Source organism: Talpa occidentalis, unplaced genomic scaffold (genome assembly GCF_014898055.3).
Source record: "Talpa occidentalis isolate TD23 unplaced genomic scaffold, MPIMG_talOcc4v2.1 talOcc4.12, whole genome shotgun sequence".
Classification (NCBI taxonomy): domain Eukaryota; kingdom Metazoa; phylum Chordata; class Mammalia; order Eulipotyphla; family Talpidae; genus Talpa; species Talpa occidentalis.
Window position 1 is genome coordinate 23803549 of NW_023601212.1, and position 18408 is coordinate 23821956.

General features: G+C 56.3%; 1 protein-coding gene across 1 annotated transcript; it reads left to right on the forward strand.

Moving 5' to 3' along the window:
* Window positions 1-2620: 2620 nt before the first annotated feature.
* On the forward strand, window positions 2621-18407 carry ROBO3 (roundabout guidance receptor 3). The gene is made up of 28 exons (XM_037504338.1): window positions 2621-2780; window positions 5981-6307; window positions 6607-6764; window positions 7204-7324; window positions 7420-7558; window positions 7862-7989; window positions 8242-8366; window positions 9520-9691; window positions 9998-10203; window positions 10422-10503; window positions 10800-10965; window positions 11170-11340; window positions 11841-11958; window positions 12125-12350; window positions 12554-12675; window positions 12916-13087; window positions 13200-13385; window positions 14334-14357; window positions 14439-14481; window positions 14657-14796; window positions 15119-15313; window positions 15515-15656; window positions 15813-16025; window positions 16402-16553; window positions 16680-16790; window positions 16983-17150; window positions 17667-17863; window positions 18168-18407. The coding sequence occupies exons 1-28, from the start codon at window positions 2621-2623 to the stop codon at window positions 18177-18179; spliced, it is 4176 nt and encodes a 1391-aa protein (XP_037360235.1). The 3' UTR covers window positions 18180-18407.
* Window position 18408: the final 1 nt, after the last annotated feature.

An 18408-nucleotide genomic window follows, 5' to 3' on the forward strand; every position in this document is an offset into this window, starting at 1 on the left:
CTCCCGCCCCTCTGGCCTGTACCCCAGCTCTTGTATAAAAATAAATAAATCTTTTAAAAAAATGAAAGGGAGGGAAGGAGGGGAGGCCAGGCCCAGGGCTCCAGGAACACTGGGGTGAAGGGAGCTAATGTTATGCTTGGGAGGTAGTCATCATAAGACACCTGCCCTCTTTAGACAGTAGGTCAGAACTGGTTTAAAGAGAGTGCTGTCCAGAGATGCTGAGAAGCACAAAGAAAGAAAGAGCAAAAAGAAACAAGAAGAAAAAGTGAGGACTAGGAATGGTGAGGGATAGAAGCATTGGGCCTAGAGAGTCCTGGAAGGAAAGTGTGGCCCCACTATTTGTCAAGCCTCCAAACCCAGGATGACAGGGATTAGGAAGCAGCCTTGCCCAGGAGCTGAGCTACAGCCTCCGCTCTGGGAGCCCTGAGCAAATACACCCTGATCCCCACATAAAGGGCCAATTAACTTCACCGTCTCTGGGAACAAATCCGCTAACAGGGTGACAAGCCCCTCGACGCTGGCAGGCCCTGTGTTTGCTGAGAGGCCGACAGGGAGCAAATCAGGGGATTAGGATGGGGCAGGAGCCACATGGTGAGATGTGCTTTCACCGGCAGCCAGCGGAAGTTCTATCCTCCCAAACCCACACCAGGGCCCAGTGCCAGGAAGCTGGGCTTCTGTTCTGGCCTGGCTTCTGGTGTGAAGGAACCCTGTGACCCTGGGCCAGCGGGAGGCAGAGCAGAGGACCCTGGAAATGGACAGCGGAAGCTGCAGAGCAGAGGGGTGGGAACAGAGCTGGAAGTATGGTTCCTCTGGAACAGATAGCAAACAGAGGTCCAAGGTGATAGTCTTTTACTGGCCAATATAGCACTGGGACCTACTTCTGGGTGGGTCGCTCCTGGGGAAACATACCTTACCATCTCTCTTACCTAAATGCAGCCTGACGCAAGAGACAAACTTCCAATTCTTAGCATCCTGGTGCCGCTAGCCCCTCACCTATCTCCTCCAACTCATCTCAGCCTCAAGATCTACAGAGTTAAGTTGTCTAAGAGGTACCAGACCCCTGGTCTAGAAGGGGCAGACCAGATGCTAAAAGAACAACTCCCAAGGTGCTGCTTCTCTGAGGACGTCCCTCGGTCCCTTTCCCCTGGGAAACTTTAAGTTCCCTGCTTCCTTGCAAAATCATGCACAGAGTTGAGGCTAGGAGGTAGGAAGACCCCAAAACACAGCCTAGTTCAAGGCTCCAAAGCAGGCGTGGATTGAGGGAGGAGTCTTGGGACAAACCACCTAGTCCCCACAGTCTCCCTTTCAAATGAACACTGTCTGCCTGAAACACTCCCACTGACTCTGCTTCCTCTGGGGTCTGCCCCTATGTGGCACCCTCGCCTCTGGGTCTCCACCTGTTCACTTGCCTTTCCCCAGCAAAAGCATCCACTTCACTAAGATTGTCCCATCACAGCCAACCTGTGCTTGAGCCAGAACCTGCAACTCTGGATCCTCACCCTAAGTTTGGTTTCTCTCTTCTCCCTCGCACCTTAATGCTATTTGCAGCATAGCATAAAATCATGGATTTAATTTTTCTTGGTTAGGACTCCTGTTATCAGGGATGAGCAGATTTGCACAAGTTTTGCATCAACTTGCCTCTTCTCTGCACTTGCCCTTACAGAGACGGGATTGCTCTCCTGTCTTTGTCCAGGACTCCTGGTTTTCCCTTCGATCTCCTCTAAAAGGTAAAACAATTTAATAAAACATGCCAGAACACAGCAATATCAAAGTGTGCAAATAAGTGTGAGAGAGGAAGTAAGTTACCTACTCTGGCCAGTTTTATTCCCGTCCCGAGTCTCCTGCAGAAACTACTACATCAGGGCGTTTGGAGCAGGGCTGCTGGGTCTAGACGCTCCACCACTTCCCCTGATCTCTCTGCTGCAGCGCAGGCATCTGAGAGCGAAAGGGGTGGTCGCACCATGGAATTACTCTTCACCCACCTCCCAAATCAACACAACCCCCACTTCCCCGGCCCTCACCCCGCACCTTCTCAGTTAAACCCCAGAACTTGGGAAAGAATGGAGGCTTCCAGAACTGGACGACCCTGCTTGTGCTTGGCTCAGTTTCACTAAGGACTGGGGAAAGAGAGGCGGGATTCCTATTCTAAAGTCTGGCAGTAGGGCTGAGTCCGACAGAGTCTCATTCACTATCTTGGGAGATTTGAGAAAGGAGGGAAACTCCTGCGGCGTCCAGAACCCGACGCGGGGCGTGGGGCGGAGACTCCAACTCGCGCGCTGCGAGACTCCTGTCTCCTGCCCTGCGAGCGGCCGTCCGGGTGGGGGTAGAAGGGTGGAGGGAGGCGGATTAATCCCGTAATTACGCCGTGATCGGCGTGGCACCTGCTTTCAGTCCGCCCAGCTCCCGGGGGACCCCGGCACTGGGGGGTGGAGAGCAGCGCGAGCGAAGGAGAAGGGCGCGCGGAGGTACGCGCGGTACCCAGGCGCGCCGGCCGGCGAGCGGCACCGTGGCTGGGGCAGAGCGCAGGGGCTGCGGAGGGGCGGACGGCTCCCGGCCCACGGGTCTCAGACCCAGGGCCTGGGCCCCGAGCCCCCCGCCCCGGGCCCGGCCGGGTCGCGTCATGCTGCGCTACCTGCTCAAGACGCTGCTGCAGATTAACTTGTTCGCGGACTCCCTGGCCGGAGACATCGCCAACTCCAGCGAGCTGCTCTTCGGCTTCAACTCCTCGACGGCGGCGCTCAACCACAGTTTGCTGCCCACCGGCGAGCCTTCCCTCAACGGTGAGACCCAGCCCCAAGGGGACCTGCGGTCCAGGTGTGGGGGGAGATGGGAGGGTGACGCGTTGGGCAGACCCAAGCGCTCCTGCCCCAGGGACCTGGACCCAGCGGCACCTGCTCGGTAGATGGTCCAAGGGATAAATTAGGGTTTAAGCACCTGCATGGGGGTATCAGAGGGAAGACGAGGGCTTGGGAGGAGATGACTGCTGACTGAGCCCCCATTACCCCTCACCTGCCCCATCGGACCCCGAAGGTGAGACGAACCCCCAGGCTGGTTGGCAAGGACCGAGCTAAGAGACACTGAGACCCACTGCAAGGAGGGCGGGCGCAGGCGGGTCTGGGTCAAGCTGGGCCACTCAAGGACTCGCCCAGTTGCAGGTTTTCCTTCAGGACCCGAAGTTTTTCAAGAACTCACTTAGGACGAGGGTGAGGAAATGAAAATATTGGATGTGTTTACTACAGAGGGCGACTGGGGCGGCGATCGTGTCGGGGAAACTTAAAAGTTTGGGACGAACACCCGGCCCACCCCCAGCGGACCTGCGGCGGGCGGGCAGTGCCGGCGGCGAGGTCGTTACCGCTAATTACGGTGATTAATAAATGACTGAGACAGCGCGCTCTCCCCCTGCGCTGCGGGGAGGGGCCGGGTCTGGTCCCCTCGAAGCGGGCGCAGAGGCCCCGCGCGCCCTCTGCCGGCCGTAGCGGGAACTGCCAAATCCCGGACGCCTTTGCCGGGGATTCCCGGTTGCTCCCCACCAGCATCTTTCTGACTCAAACCGCTGGAATCTAGCAGTAATCACGGTGCTGGAGACCCGAAGGTGAAGAGAAAGAAGACCTGGGCAGTGTGTGTGTGTGTGTGTTTGTGTGTGGTGTTCTCCAGATGCCGGGGGAGGAGCCCCAGAGCCTCATTAGCATGGCCATTAGCTATTCATTAGCTGCTGTTGGAGCATCTCCAGAGACTGGGAATGACAGGGAAGAAATTCCAGAGAAAGGGCGCCAGCAGCTGTGTCTACCGGAATTAAGGGGAGAAGGGCCGAGCAGAAGGATGCGGTAGGATGGAGGGAGCGGGGAGGAAGAAGATGCGGACTGAGCAGGAATCTCCAATCTCCCAAGTCTCTTAGATTGCCAAGATGTTAAGTACAGACCCCCTTCCCGCAGAGCCCCAGACCTCTCTGCTCACCAAACACTCACACGGTTGTTTCACCAGACATAGTCGCTTTTATTTTTTTTAAAGATTTATTTATGCATACAAGAGCTGGGGTACAGGCCAAAGGTGTGGGGGAGAGAGGAGTCACTAGAGATAGAGTGGGGGAACGGAACAGGCAGAAGGACTGAAATACACTGTTTAGGGGAGCAGCAGGGAGTCAGGAGAGGTCTGCTGCGCCATGTGGGTGGCTCGCTGGCCTGCCGGAGATCGAACTCGTGCTGCAGTGGCTGCAGACAGCCTCACAGGTTGCATCTTAACCTCTTGCGCCACCAGGGAGGCCCCCACTGTCTCTTTTAAACTCAAGAATTGAATGAGGTATGTAGGGGAGGGATCAGAGTCTCATTTTGCCACTGAGAAACACATTTAGAGAGGATAAATACTGAGCCAGTGGTCCCAAAAACAGCATAAAGTTTGGCAATAACAGCTCTACTTCTATTACACCTGGAGGTTATGTGAAGTTGGGGGCAGGGTGGCAGTGGTGGAATGTTCGGATGTGGTAGAATCTCATTTGAAGAGACTATAGGAGGTAAGATGAGGTAAGGTGGGGAAGATAAGGTAAGGTAAGCCTCCGAGGAAGCACCCTAGTAATGGCAGAATGACTGTGTTTATTGAGCCTTTTTCCCCCAAGTGCTTTACATATCTTATGATCTTTTGAAAACCCTATCATTACACCCACATTGCAGAGGAAGAGAGAGAGAATCAGAAGAGTTAAATACTTTGCCCAACTTCTTATGGCTAGGGCATGTCCAAGTCTGAGATTTCAGCCCTGGTTGGTTCCATGCCAATCCCTGAGCTCTCCCAGCTTTGCTCACCTTGGGGTCTATTTAAACTGGGACTGGGATGAGATGAAGAAGAGGCAGGCGAGAAGCAGAGATTTCCATCTTGATGGGAGGAAATTGGGGAAATTATTCCTTTCCTTGTGTGTTCCCAAACAATTAAATTAACTCTCCCAGCATGGGCAACCGGTCCAGCTTTGTCTCCATTATAACTTCTCAGAGTCTGGGTGGGCTATTGAAAACCCACCCTCGGGGGGGCTAATGACCCCCCCCCTCGGTGCTGGAAAGCCCTGGAATCCTTGCAGATTTTGGAAACGGGTGGAAGGGGTAGGGACCTATGAGTAGGTGGCATATCCCAGTGCGAGATTAAGCGAGGCGACAGCGGCGTCTACTGGCCACCACCAGTTACAATTTCACTTCGGATGAAGCTGGGGGATGTCAGAGCAAGACCGCCTCTGGGATCCTGGATCCCAACCAACAGCTACAGACAAAACCATAGAAAAGTCTGTGGGCTGAGGGAGGGGCAGGAGCAGGACATGTGGGTGAGCAGATCTGAGGGAATAAGGGAAGGAATCTCTTCCCATCCAGTGATTCTTAGCCTTTCTTGGATTCAGCAACCTGTAGAACTTTCTGTTGGAAACCATACACCTTTCAAAAAAGAAAAAAAGTTCCTCCCTTTTCCACTACTGCTTGCATTCAGGTCCTGTCACTTCACAGAGCCCCAAAGGCCTCCAGGTTAAGAACGCCTTCTAGTCCCAGCCCCAGTGCCTTCACTCCCGTCTGCCTTTTCCTTGGGAACCCCTCCCCAATTCCACATTCTCTATTTTGCCAGCTTGGGGGCCAAAGAGGTGAAGACACAAGTGATGGTTCTAGTGAACCCCTTGTGGTTGGTAACCCAGCCAGACGACCTGCTAGTCAGTGCGGGCGGCACTGCAAGCCTGTCCAGGAGAGGGGCGGTGCGCTCGCCAAGCCCCGTCCATCATGCCCACTTGCACTTGGCCGGGCAAAAGGCTGGTGTCTAGGCGACCTTAGGAAGGAGTTTGTGCCCTGATTACGCTACTGTTCTCCGAGTGTGTAGGCGTTTCCTGGACCAAGGGGAGATACTGGCCCCCGCAGAGAGGGAAAGTGGACAGGTGGAGATCTTTTTTCTTTCTGGAGCCTCAACCTCTCCCCCATTGCCCGCAGTCTGAATGCTCCGCCACCCCCCAACCCCCCATCCGCAGGGTCAAGGGCTGGACCGGAGGACGCCATGCCGCGCATCGTGGAGCAGCCGCCGGACCTGCTGGTGTCCCGGGGCGAACCCGCCACGCTGCCCTGCCGCGCCGAAGGCCGACCCCGGCCCAACATCGAGTGGTACAAGAATGGGGCGCGCGTGGCCACGGCGCGCGAGGACCCCCGCGCGCACCGGCTGCTGCTGCCCAGCGGGGCCCTCTTCTTCCCGCGCATTGTTCACGGCCGCCGCGCGCGACCCGACGAGGGCGTCTACACTTGCGTGGCGCGCAACTACCTGGGAGCCGCGGCTAGCAGGAACGCCTCGCTAGAAGTGGCAGGTGAGAGTCCTGTCGTCAGCGATTGCTTCCGAGCGTGTGGGTGGCGGAGGGCGCCGGGTAACCCGATCCAGAGCCGGTCCCCGTCTCAGCTAATTCCGTACAGTCCTTGGGAGCAAGACCTAAAGGCGCAAGTCTTGCGGGCCGGGTATTTTCGCACCTGGAGAAGCGTTTGGTCTTCGGTGATGCACCGCTCCCCCGAATACTTTCCTTGTGTGATGGTTATTTCACCCCACATCCTCCTGACTTATCACCTTCATAGTCACGTTCCTCTTCCTCCTTCGCGCTTCTGCCTTTTCCAGTTCTCCGTGATGATTTCCGGCAGTCTCCTGGGAACGTGGTGGTGGCAGTGGGGGAGCCAGCCGTAATGGAATGCGTGCCCCCACGGGGCCACCCAGAGCCTTCTGTGTCCTGGAAGAAGAACCAAGCTAGACTCAAGGAGGAGGAGGGCAGGATCACGGTAAGGGAGGGGGGTTATGACCCAAGTTTTGGGCATGAGGGCGGAGCCATAGGCTAGTGGTCCCAGTCGGGTTTCAAAGGAGAAAGGCCTGAAGCTATCTTGGAGGGTCCTGAATCATGTCCTAGAGGTGAGATCTGGGCATTTGCTGGCCAGAGACTGAGAGTCAGCTAATGCGTGAGGGATAAATAAGTGTGGATAGGATGGAACTGGTAACCGGATAAGATAGTTGAAAGCCTATTGCCCTGCGGCCTGGTGGAAGGCAGTTTGGACAGTGGGAAAAAAGATAGACCTGAACCCCACCTTGAGCAAATCATTTAAAGATTCCTCATCTAATAAATAAATCAGCCTCACCTGTCTTCTTTGGTTTGCTTTGGGGATCAGATAAGTAAATACGCCTCCATGGCTATAAAGGACCAAAGTTGTCATCATCACTCTGCAGATCCGTGGCGGGAAGCTGATGGTGTCATATACACTCAAGACTGATGCAGGGATGTATGTGTGCGTGGCCTCCAACATGGCAGGAGAACGGGAGAGTGGGGCAGCGGAGCTGCTGGTGCTGGGTAGGCACATGGACTTTCGGAGTTAAGGGAGTGGGTGGCCTGGGAGTGAGCAGCTGGGCTGACACCCCCCTCCTGTCTGTTCACTCACTCCATAGAGCGTCCATCATTCCTGCGTAGACCAGTGAATCAGGTGGTCCTGGCGGATGCCCCTGTGGATTTCCCATGTGAAGTGCAGGGGGATCCCCCACCTCGTCTACAGTGGCGCAAGGAGGATGGGGAACTGCCCAGAGGCAGGTGAGAAAGCCCTTGCTTTTGCCTGTAAGGAGAACCAACCAGCCCAAGAGTGTTCCCTACATTATGTTAGAAAACTAGAAGGCAGACACCCTCTCCCTTGGTGGCATGGGAATTGTGTCCCCCAGAGCCTACAGCCCCTGCCCTATTTAGTTACCACCTTCATTCATAGGCCCATGAGTACCAGTGTCTGTCCCTGTTGAGGCTGCCTTGTCTTCATGTACCCTGATTCTGGTGTTGTCCTGGGGGAGATAAAGGGGTTCTGTAGCTGTGGCCAACCCAGCCTGGGGGTGGGGAGTGGAGCAGGTATGAGATCCGGAGCGACCACAGCCTTTGGATTGGGCATGTGCGAGCTGAAGATGAGGGGACGTACACCTGTGTGGCGGAGAACAGCATTGGACGTGCTGAAGCATCTGGCTCCCTCACTGTCCACGGTGAGCGCCCACCTGGAACTGCCTGCAATGGGGAGTAACAGGAGGGGAGGTGGAGGGTGTGTCAAAACGGAGGATGAAAGAGAAAACAGAAGGAATTATGTGGGTTTGGTCATTTGAGAGAGAGAAAACTGACAGCTTTGAGCAAGAGCTGCATGGGCTTAAGCTTCTACCCCAGCCAAACTGGAGCCTCTCTCCCAAGTTCTTCTGAGCATTCCTGACTCGCTGTTCCTTTATCTCCCCTCTCCTTCCCAGTTCCACCCCAGCTGGTGACACAGCCCCAGGACCAGATGGCAGCTCCTGGAGAGAGTGTAACTTTCCAGTGTGAGACCAAAGGAAACCCCCCGCCTGCCATCTTCTGGCAGAAGGAGGGAAGTCAGGTAGGTGGCCACCTCCCAGGGCTTCCCCACCACCTTCTCTTCTGTGTCTTAGTTCTCCCTCCTTCTGCATTTTGCAAGCTTCTCTCTGGATTCTGTTTTACCTTTGGCCCTCTCAGAAACATTTGCAGGCCATTTGGGAGGATTAAATAAAATAATGAATATAAAAGGTCTGGAACATATTGTACCCTTTTAAAGTGAAAGACAGTAAAGTGATAGGAAACAGTCCCTGAATGGTAATTCCTTGGAGTCTTTTTCTTCTGGGTAAAGATGTCCTGAGAATGTAGCAAATCCAATCAGATCCCTCCTACCTCAGGCCCTTTGGGCCTGGGCTTTATTTAACACAGTGCCCTGGAAAGTAGGTCCTGCGCAAAGGTGCCAGAATAGAACAGGACTTGCTCGTCTATTGACAGGGATGTCCGCTAGGAGGAGCTCACAGTTACCCCTCTTCAACTTTAGTAAACCCTGGAATAACCAAATGACTTTAAGGGCAGTTACAAAGTAAATCAATACCCCCAGGGAAGGGTGAGAATTTTGCTTCTATGACACAGCCTCAGGTTAACAAAATAAGGTTGACTAAACCCGGGTTTCCCACAGGGAAACCAGGCCACCCATTACCTCATTGCAAATCCAAAGTCACAATTTTCCAACATCTCTTGCTTCTGGGACTGTTGCACTTTACTTAGTTAAATGAATACAAATGCTAATGGTAGTAAAGGGTGGGACTCATCATAGTCTCATTTATCCTGAGACCCAAACCTCCTTCCTCCCTTCTCTTAGTTACTGTAAAACACTAAACCAGAAAGGGGAAGCTATGTAACATTTATCACAAAATGCATTAAAAGATTTTTGTGTGATTATTTAACCCTCATAACTATGCTCTAGGTCAAATTTGGGCAAATTAGGCCTCAGGAGGTTTAAACAGCTCGCTCAGAATTCCCCACAGAGCTAGGAAGTATATCCCAAAATCACCTAATAACATTCCCTCCATTTTACTGTTTTAACTACTTTAACTAGTTTGTCCAAGATCACATAACTGGTTGGGCACAGAGTAAGAACTAGAACCTATGTGGATTGGGGAGTTGATGGAAATGGGGAGCTCTCTTAGGCTGTGTGCCTGCTCATTCCCTACCTGGGTTTCTTGCTCTGTCCCCAGGTCCTGCTTTTCCCCAGTCAGTCACTTCAGCCCACTGGGCGCTTCTCAGTCTCTCCCAGAGGCCAGCTAAGCATCAGAGAAGTGCAGAGCCGGGATGCCGGCTACTACGCGTGCCAGGCTGTCAGCGTGGCCGGTAGCATCCTGGCCAAGGCCCTGTTGGAGGTAAAAGGAGGTACGTGCTCATGGAGATAGGGCTGGACCCACGGCCCAGGAAGGGATAATGGCTTTATAAGGTCTGCTTTCTTGAATTCTGTGTAATCTGGGGACACCTTCCTGAGACATGTCCTTGGAGTTTGGAAATCAGCCGCAGAAGCCACTAATAGAAAGCTGGTTCCAGGCAAAGGCTGCGGATGGTTATGGAAGCCCCTGTGCTCTCCAGGGGAGGGGGCTATGTGAAGGAGCAGAGAATGAGGACAAAGGCTCAGTTTACCTAAGCCTGGGATCCTCCCCTGACATGTCCATGTTCTTTCTCTCTCAGCCTCCTTGGATGGGCTGCCTCCCATCATCCTCCAGGGGCCAGTCAACCAGACACTGGCGCTTGGCTCCTCTGTGTGGCTGCCATGCAGAGTGACTGGAAACCCTCAGCCTAGTGTTCAGTGGAAGAAGGATGGGCAGTGGCTGCAGGGGGACTACCTCCAGCCCAACCTGATGGCCAACGGTACTCTCTACATTGCCACCGTGCAGGTAAGTCTCACCCTAGACGCTGAGCAACTGAGAATGGCCACAAGGTCCACGTACCGTCTCTAGGCAGTGGCTGCTGGTTCTAACTCCACTGCTACCCATCAGCTCTCTCAGACCACCCGAGAGTCCAACATCCTCTCCCATCCTTTTGTAGACCTGCCTCCACCCTCTTGCCCTACTTTGCTGTGTTCAGTTTGCCAATCCTCTGCCCTCCCTTACAGGAGATGGATCTGGGACTCTATAGCTGTGTGGCCCGGAGTTCTATGGGGGAGGCCACATGGAGTGGCTGGCTTAGGAGGCGTGGTGAGTTTTTCCCCTTCCCCTTGTTTTGCCAATATCTTTGTCCAAAACTGCTTCAGAGGTGATTGATTTTACATCCATCCCCAGGACTGATTTTACCTTCAAAGTGCCATGGTCATGATGATGGGTAGGAGAAGGGCAGCAGTGGTGCCCTTGAGAGGCAGATGTGAATGGGGGTTAGCACCCTAGGCCCCCTCTGCATCATCGCTGATGTCACGGTGCCACTTGGGAAGGAGGCAGGCTTCACTGGGGCCACCCTTTTCCCGTCCTTCTACTTAAAGATTATCTCCTCACTGCAGAAGATTGGGGAGTATCACCAGACCCCCCTACAGAACCCAGTACCCCTCCGGGGCCTCCCTCTCAGCCAGTGGTCACTGAGATCACCAAGAACAGCATTACCCTGACCTGGAAGCCCAACCCAGAGGCTGGGGCCACAGTCACCTCTTATGTGATAGAGGCCTTCAGGTATGGAGGAAGCTCTGGAGACAAACCCAGAGAGTTAAAATGAGGGGACCCTATATCCCTAGGGTCTTTGCTAATGTGGGAGAGTTTTGCCAGTGCCCTCTCCTGGGGTGAGGAGGTAGTAGGGGTCCATAGAGAATGACGAGATGGAATACACAGTTGAGCGGCCTTGGTTAAGACAACTCTGCCACCTCATTCCCTGTGCAGTCAAGCAGCTGGCAACACGTGGCGGACAGTGGCAGATGGTGTGCAGCTGGAGACACACACAGTCGGCGGCCTGCAGCCTGACACCATTTACCTGTTCCTGGTACGGGCGGTGGGAGCCTGGGGTCTCAGTGAGCCCAGCCCCGTGTCGGAGCCTGTCCGCACCCAGGGTGAGTGAGGCCAGTCCCTGGCTCGTGGGTACATGTCACACTGCCTGTGCACCCAAATGTGGCACCATGGCCACTAGGTCTGGCTGTGCCACGTAACTGAGAATGGCCACGTGGTTGACATGGCCATGGCAGCTCAAACAAATACCTGCTGGGGCTCTCTATTTCTAGAAATCAAAGAATAGGGTAGCTTGGAATAAGGTAGGAAGTGGATAAATAGAGGTTGATGGCAGTCATTTTGGTAGCTCCTCACTTCAGATCATGTAGATTACTAGGACTGGGGGTCATCTTCATGTAGGAAGGTGAGGAACCGAGGTCTTTAAAGGATGCATATGTAGCTATGCAGAAATAACACTTGTTAGCTCCAGGCCCACGCCCCCTTCTGGAAGCTATTTCCCTGACCTGTGTCCCCTGGGGTGGAACGGGTCAGGGCAAGGCAGGACACAAGCACACTCAGTCCTGAGTCCCTATGGCCCCTGCTGTGTGAACTTTTTGGTCAACAGGCAGGAGCCCATCCAGGCCAGAGGAGGACCCATGGAGAGGCCAGCAGGGACTGGCTGAAGTGGCTGTGCGTATCCAGGAGCCCGTGATCATTGGGCCCCGGACCCTGCAGGTGGCCTGGACTGTGAGTGTTGCACAGGGACCAGGTGAAGGCCGGGGTGATACTAGGAACCTAGGGTTCTCCAAAGTATGGTTTTGGGAGGATGGCAGGTGAGTGGCTAGATGACTGGAACAGGGGCTGGCTGGGAAAACGTGTCCCCTTCTGGTACACTTTGTCCTGTCTCCTATAGGTAGATGGCCCTGTCCAGCTGGTGCAAGGTTACCGGGTGTCTTGGATGGTAGCAGGTCCTGATGGGGGAAGCTGGACAGTGCTGGACCTACCGTCCCTAAACCACCAAAGCACTGTGCTAAGAGGACTCCCCCCAGGGGCCCAGGTTCAGATCAAGGTGCAAGCCCAAGGCCAGGAGGGGCTGGGGGCTGAAAGCCCCTTGGTGACCAGGACCATTCCGGAAGAGGGTAAGGGAGGCTGCAGAGCTGATGGATGGACAAGAGGGAAGAGGTGGGTGGGTGAAGATGAAAATTACTGGGGGAGAGCAAGTCCAGTGGATGGGTGACAAGGTGGGCTGCAGTTTCCAAACCGGAAGGGGGAAGGTTGGGCCATGAGGGACAGCTTGCAATAACTGTCTGTGTCCTTCTCAATGTGCTCCGCCCTGGCCCAGCCCCCAGTGGTCCCCCCCAGGGAGTGGCAGTGGCCTTGGGGGGTGAAGGCAACAGCAGTATCACTGTGTCCTGGGAACCTCCACTTCCCTCCCAACAAAATGGGGTCATCAAGGAATACCAGGTACAGGGTTTGAGAAGGACTGAGTGGGAGGACTTGAGGGAAGCAGAGGGAGGACCTAGGGCCTAGGGTTAGGGAGGAGGGCTAGGGGATGAGGTCAGGAGAGGAGAGAGGTTTCGGAGTGTTGTCTGTCTCCAGGCTGCATTAGGCCTGGCTAAGTGCCCCCTGTCATTCAGAGCTTCGACTTTCCCTGGGAGGCCAGAATCCTGTTTGACTCTCCCACCCGGGTCTCTGCCTTCCTAGATATGGTGCCTGGGCAATGAGAGCCGCTTCCACCTCAACCGGTCGGCGGAAGGCTGGGCGCGCTCCGCGGTGCTTTGGGGACTGCTGCCGGGGCTTCTCTACCAGACTCTGGTCGCAGCAGCCACCAGCGCGGGCGTGGGGGTGGCCAGTGCCCCGGTGTTGGTGCAGCTGCGTGAGTCCGGACCTGGGGTTGGGAGGGCCCGACTGGGAGTCGTGGGGAGAGGGGGGTTCCTAGCTACTGGGTTTCTACACCCCTACGCTGCTCACCTCTCTGACCCCCACAGCGTCTCCACCGGAGATGGAGCCTGGGCCGGAGGTGGGCCCGGGGCTTGCTGAGCGGCTGGCGAGGGTGCTGCGGGAGCCCGCCTTCCTGGCCGGCAGCGGCGCGGCCTGCGGGGCGCTGCTCCTGGGACTCTGCGGGGCGCTCTACCGGCGCCGCAGGCAGCGCAAGGAGCTCAGTCACTACACGGGTGAGAGCCGCGGGTTGGGGCGCCCACTTGGGCGCTGGGTGACGGAGAGGAGGGCTTGGGAGTGGACGGAGCCTGGAGACCCCGCTCTCCAGGAGGGAGAGAGAAGAGGGGCCGCTCCCGGAGCTCTGCTTTTTTTTTTTTTTTTTTAAGAATTATTTATTTATGCATACAAGAGCTGGGGTACAGGCCAGAGGTGTGGGGGGTAAGAAGATTCACCAGAGACAGAGTGGGGAGCAGAACAGGCAGATCCACTGAAATACACTGCTGAGGGGAGCAGCGGGCGCGGCAGGAGAGGTCTGCTGCACCATGTGGGTAGCTCCCCAGCCGGCCGGGGATCGAACTCGTGCTGCAGCTCTGCCTTTTGAAGACAGTCGGGGTGTTGCACTGTGGAGCCGGGAGCCCTCGGGGACTGGGGCGTGGAAGGGCGGGGCCCGGAGGGGGAGGGACAAAACGGGGAGAGACCAGAGTCTGGGGACCTGGGTTAGATTTGTGCTTTAACTGTCTTGGGAAGTGGGCGAGCTTCTTAGTCTCTGCAAAGACCGGGCTAGTCTGGAGTCTCGGAGAAGGGAGAAAACGCTTGCCTGGGGGTGGGGCCTGCCAGGAGCGGGTGTGGCAGGAGCCCAGACCTTGAGCTGTGAGGCGGGGTCTGGATGGAAAGGCGGAGCCCGCTGAAAGGCCGCTTGAGTTCTGCTCGCAGGTAAGGGGCACATCTAAGGAGCTTTTGAGATCTCAGTGACTCCCAAGCTTGGTTACACACAGGAATCATTTGGGGAGCTAGAGAAAAATACTGATGTCTGAGTCTCCCCCCTAGAAATCCCGATGAAATTGGTCCAGGATGGCCCCTGTGGGGGAATTGGCACTTGGACCAGCTGGACATGATTTGGGGTATTTCTGACCCTTCTCATTTCCCTTTTTCTTTTTCCCATGGTTCCTTTTTTCCCACGGTAGCCTCCTTTGCCTACACACCAGCAGGTAAGTCATCTCTGCCCCAGTGGGGTTCACACCCCCAGTACCGGCTCTTCTTTCAATTCAGTCTCCCCCTCATCTTCCCAGTGTCCTTCCCGCACTCAGAGGGCCTCTCTGGAGCCAGTGCCAGGTAACTTAAACTCATCTCCCAAGGACACTCCCCTCCCCTGAGAGACTGCTCTGCCTCTCTGGGCCTCACTGCAGACTGTCTCCAGCCTCCATCCTGACACTCGCCAGCACTGTTCCCCAGCTCCCAATGACCCCTACCTCCCTTCCCTTCCCCAAGTTCACATGCTCTCCCTCAGGCCGTCCATGGGCCTTGGCCCTGCTCCCTACCCATGGCTGGCAGACTCCTGGCCGCACCCATCCCGGAGCCCCTCAGCCCAGGAACCCAGGGGAAGCTGCCGCCCTAGCAATCCTGACCCAGATGACAGATATTACAATGGTGAGGAATTATAATTCCCTCAGGGGCACTTTTGCCCCCCAGCACACTTCCTTCTCTCCTTCTCAACCTACTGGGGCAATCTGAAGGGAGCTGAGGTGACCAGGTCTTCCTGAGGTGGGTCAGTCCTTGGGGAGCATGTGAGTTGGGGGGAGACTCTCTCAGGCCTAGCTTCTACCCTGGCTTGGGAAGTAAGGTTTGGGGTGGGAGAAAAAAATCAATCCTGGGGGGACTTCCTTTTGCCCTCCATTCTCCTGTTGTCCTCTGTTTCCCTGTCTCTGCCCTCCTGCCTCCTCCCCTGGGCCTCCCTCTTTCTGCTCCTCAGAAGCAGGAATCTCCCTATACCTGGCTCAGACGGCCCGGGGTGCTGCTGCCCCTGCCGAGGGTCCTGTCTACAGCACCATTGACCCAGTGGGAGAAGAGCTGCAGACCTTCCATGGGGGGTTCCCCCAATACCCCTCAGGGGATCTAGGCACCTGGAGCCAGTATGCCCCTCCAGAATGGAGCCAGGGGGACAGTGGTATGATTCCAGTTCCTAACACCCCCATTTTAGCAGAGTATCTCCAGTTCCTAACACCCCCATTTTAGCAGAGTATCTCCAAAGAGCATCCACCAGCCTGCCCCTCTGGGACCTAGCCCAGCCCTTCCTTCTCAACTGTCTCATTTCTGTCTTTCTTGATCTTATTGGGTATGTCCCCTGCCCCCACCCTACTCTCCTCAGGAGCCAGGGGAGGCAAAGTAAAGCTTCTGGGAAAAGCCGTACAGATGCCCTCTCTCAACTGGCCAGAAGCCCTGCCACCACCTCCCCCATCCTGTGAATTGAGCTGCCTCGAGGGGACTGAGGAGGAACTGGAGGAGGCCGGGTACAGACGTGCCAGGCTGCAGAAGCCCAGTATACCTGGGCCCGGCCTGGGCCTGCGGGGGAGGCAGAGATGCTGGGAGAGGGGGGGTGACAGGAAAGCCAAGGGGGAGGCATGGCGGCTGCTAGTCACTGCTCCCCTCCTGCCTCTCTCTCCCAGCTCTGAGTCTGAGGAGTGGTGCCCTCCGGTGCCTGAGAGGAGCCATTTGGCAGAGACTGATTCCAGTGGAGGATGCTTGGTCCCCCCATCCCGAGGGGAAACCCCCTCTCCCACACCTTCCTATGGACAGCAGTCCACAGTCACCCTCACCCCCTCTCCTCCTGACCCTCCTCAGCCTCCCACTGACATTCCCCATCTCCACCACATGCCCAGGTAGGGGGCTCAGCGGACCTTGCACATGACAGTCCCTTGATACATAGCTGTTGAGTGGCTGATGGGGTGCGTGGGTGGCTGGGTGAATCTGGGGCATGCAGGCCTGTCAGGGGGGAGGTGTGACTTGGAGAGGAATGTGGAGGCTGACAGGGTCTCACTCCCTGCAGACAGTTTCTCCACTGGGAGACCCTACAAGCTTCCTGGGGCATTTCAAAGTATGGCTGTCCTGCTGCCTCAGTAGCTTGGGAGCCTCGTGGGGATGCGCTGTGTCCCGTTCGCCTGAGTGGTAGGCTGGGTGGCTACTGCAGTGCCTGGCACCTCATGGGCACTTAGGGTCTGTTGTGTGGACAAATGCTGAGACCTCACATCATTGCAGGAGGGCGCCCCCGAGGCCAAGTTCCCCTCTCAATGTATCTCAGCCCACTCTGAGTAGCCACGAAGGGCGGCCTGCTGGTCCAGGTGTGGGCTCCACTGCCCCCCATCACCTCAGCCTCAGCCCTGTCCCTAGCGCAGCCAGCAATGCCCCAGGTGAGTCTGTAGAGCCCTCAGCTTGCCCCCACCTCCCTGTACCCCTGAAGCTTGTTTCCCTTCTTCTCAACCTCCTTTCCTGTCCTCTCTCTCCCCGGCTCCTCTCCCTGTCTCCCCATGCTCCAGGGAGGAGCCGGCAGGTGGCTGGGGAGATGACTCCCCCACCTCAAGGGGCCCGTGCCAGACTCCGGAAGAAACCCAAGGCTCTTCCCTATAGGCGGGAGCACAGTCCTGGGGGTGAGGGGGCCACGGGCCTGAGAGATGGCGACAGAAGGGGGGACAGGCCGGAAACCACGGGTGAGCTCTGTGGGCTGGAGGAGGAAGCAGATGAATCCAAATCTTGGGCTGTTTGTACGCACCCTCCAGGTGCCAGGGAATGGAAATAGAAAGAGAAACAGGAGACTCTGCTGAAAATAGGTCTCTCCCCAGACTTGCCACCACCACCCTTGCCGCCCCCGGAGGAAGAGGCAGCCTGGGCCTTAGGGCTGAGAGCCGCAGGCAGCATGTCCTCCTTGGAGCGAGAGCGGGAACGCAGTGGGGAGAGGAAGATGGTGCAGGCGGGGCCCCTGGGGGCCCAGCGGGGTCCCCACCCAGATGGTAAGGGGGCCCAGGTTGGAAGGGTGCTGCTGCCACACAGGAAGGTGGGCTCCCAGACTGGAGGCTAATATTGCAAGGCAGATGGGTGCCATGGGTGGACTGAGGTCTAGCCCAGCTCACCCATCACCTCCAGCTGGGTTCACGCATTTGATCCACATCATGGACCAAAGGCCACTTGTTTCTGTAGCCCTGTCTGAGCAGAATCCCCTAATGGTCCCAAGTTGCATCCTTTCCCTGGACCAAAGCCCAAATGAGGGGAGGAGGCTGCTGGGTGTTCTGTCCCGCCTTTCCCAAGGTTCTCTGGGCTTGGGGGCTCCCCACCATCTCTGAGCGCCTGTCACAGCAAGGCCACGCGCAGGATGCTCTGCCTCTCCTCTGCCCCCTGGATGGCTTAAGCCCTGTGCCTACCCTCCAGTCTTCTTCCTGAGCAGGGACTGTGGGTGGGTGGCACGTGGGTGGCATGTGGGTGAGCAGCAGTGCTCTGCCCCCAGCCTGCCCTCCTTTTTTGTGCTGCAGAGGAGGCCTGGCTCCCTTACAACCGACCAAGCTTCCTGTCGCGGGGCCAGGGCACCAGCACCTGCTCCACGGCTGGCAGCAACTCTTCTAGGGGCTCCAGCAGCTCCCGGGGCTCCCGGGGCCCTGGCCGCAGCCGGAGCCACAGCCGGAGCCACAGCCAGAACCAGAACCAAAGGCCAGGACAGAAACGTCGAGAGGTTGGCGGGGGGGGGGTGGTGGGGGTGCCAAAGAGGGTGGGTGAGGGGGACTGAAAACAGGAAAATAGAAACTAGAAAAGAACTTAGTGGGAGAATGGGGGCGCCTGGGGGAAGTGTCCTAAGGAAGGGGCCCAGTGAGAAAGGGGGAAGGGGAACATAGTGTAGAATTAGAGACAAAGAGTTAAGACAAGAAGACATGTATCAGAGGCCCAGGGATCCCTACAAGAGTACTGGGTCAGGAGGAAGCTAATGGAAAAAGGGGCCCCTTCTCCTTTTTCCTGCAAACCAGTCTCTCTCTCTCCAGGAAGCAAGATGACCCTTGATGAGAATATCAGGAGTGCCACAGGGAAGGCGTTACCCCTGGACCAGGAGTCCCTCCCCAGGCAAATGAGGGGGAGAGCAAAGAGGAGCAGGGGGGCACTTCCCTTCCAGGAATGATTGCTTGGGGGCCCCTGAGGAATTGACTTAGAAGCCAGAGAACCTGCTCTTCCCTTTCCATCTCTTTCTGAGACCCATTTGTAAGAAAGACAATAAAAGAGCCCGAT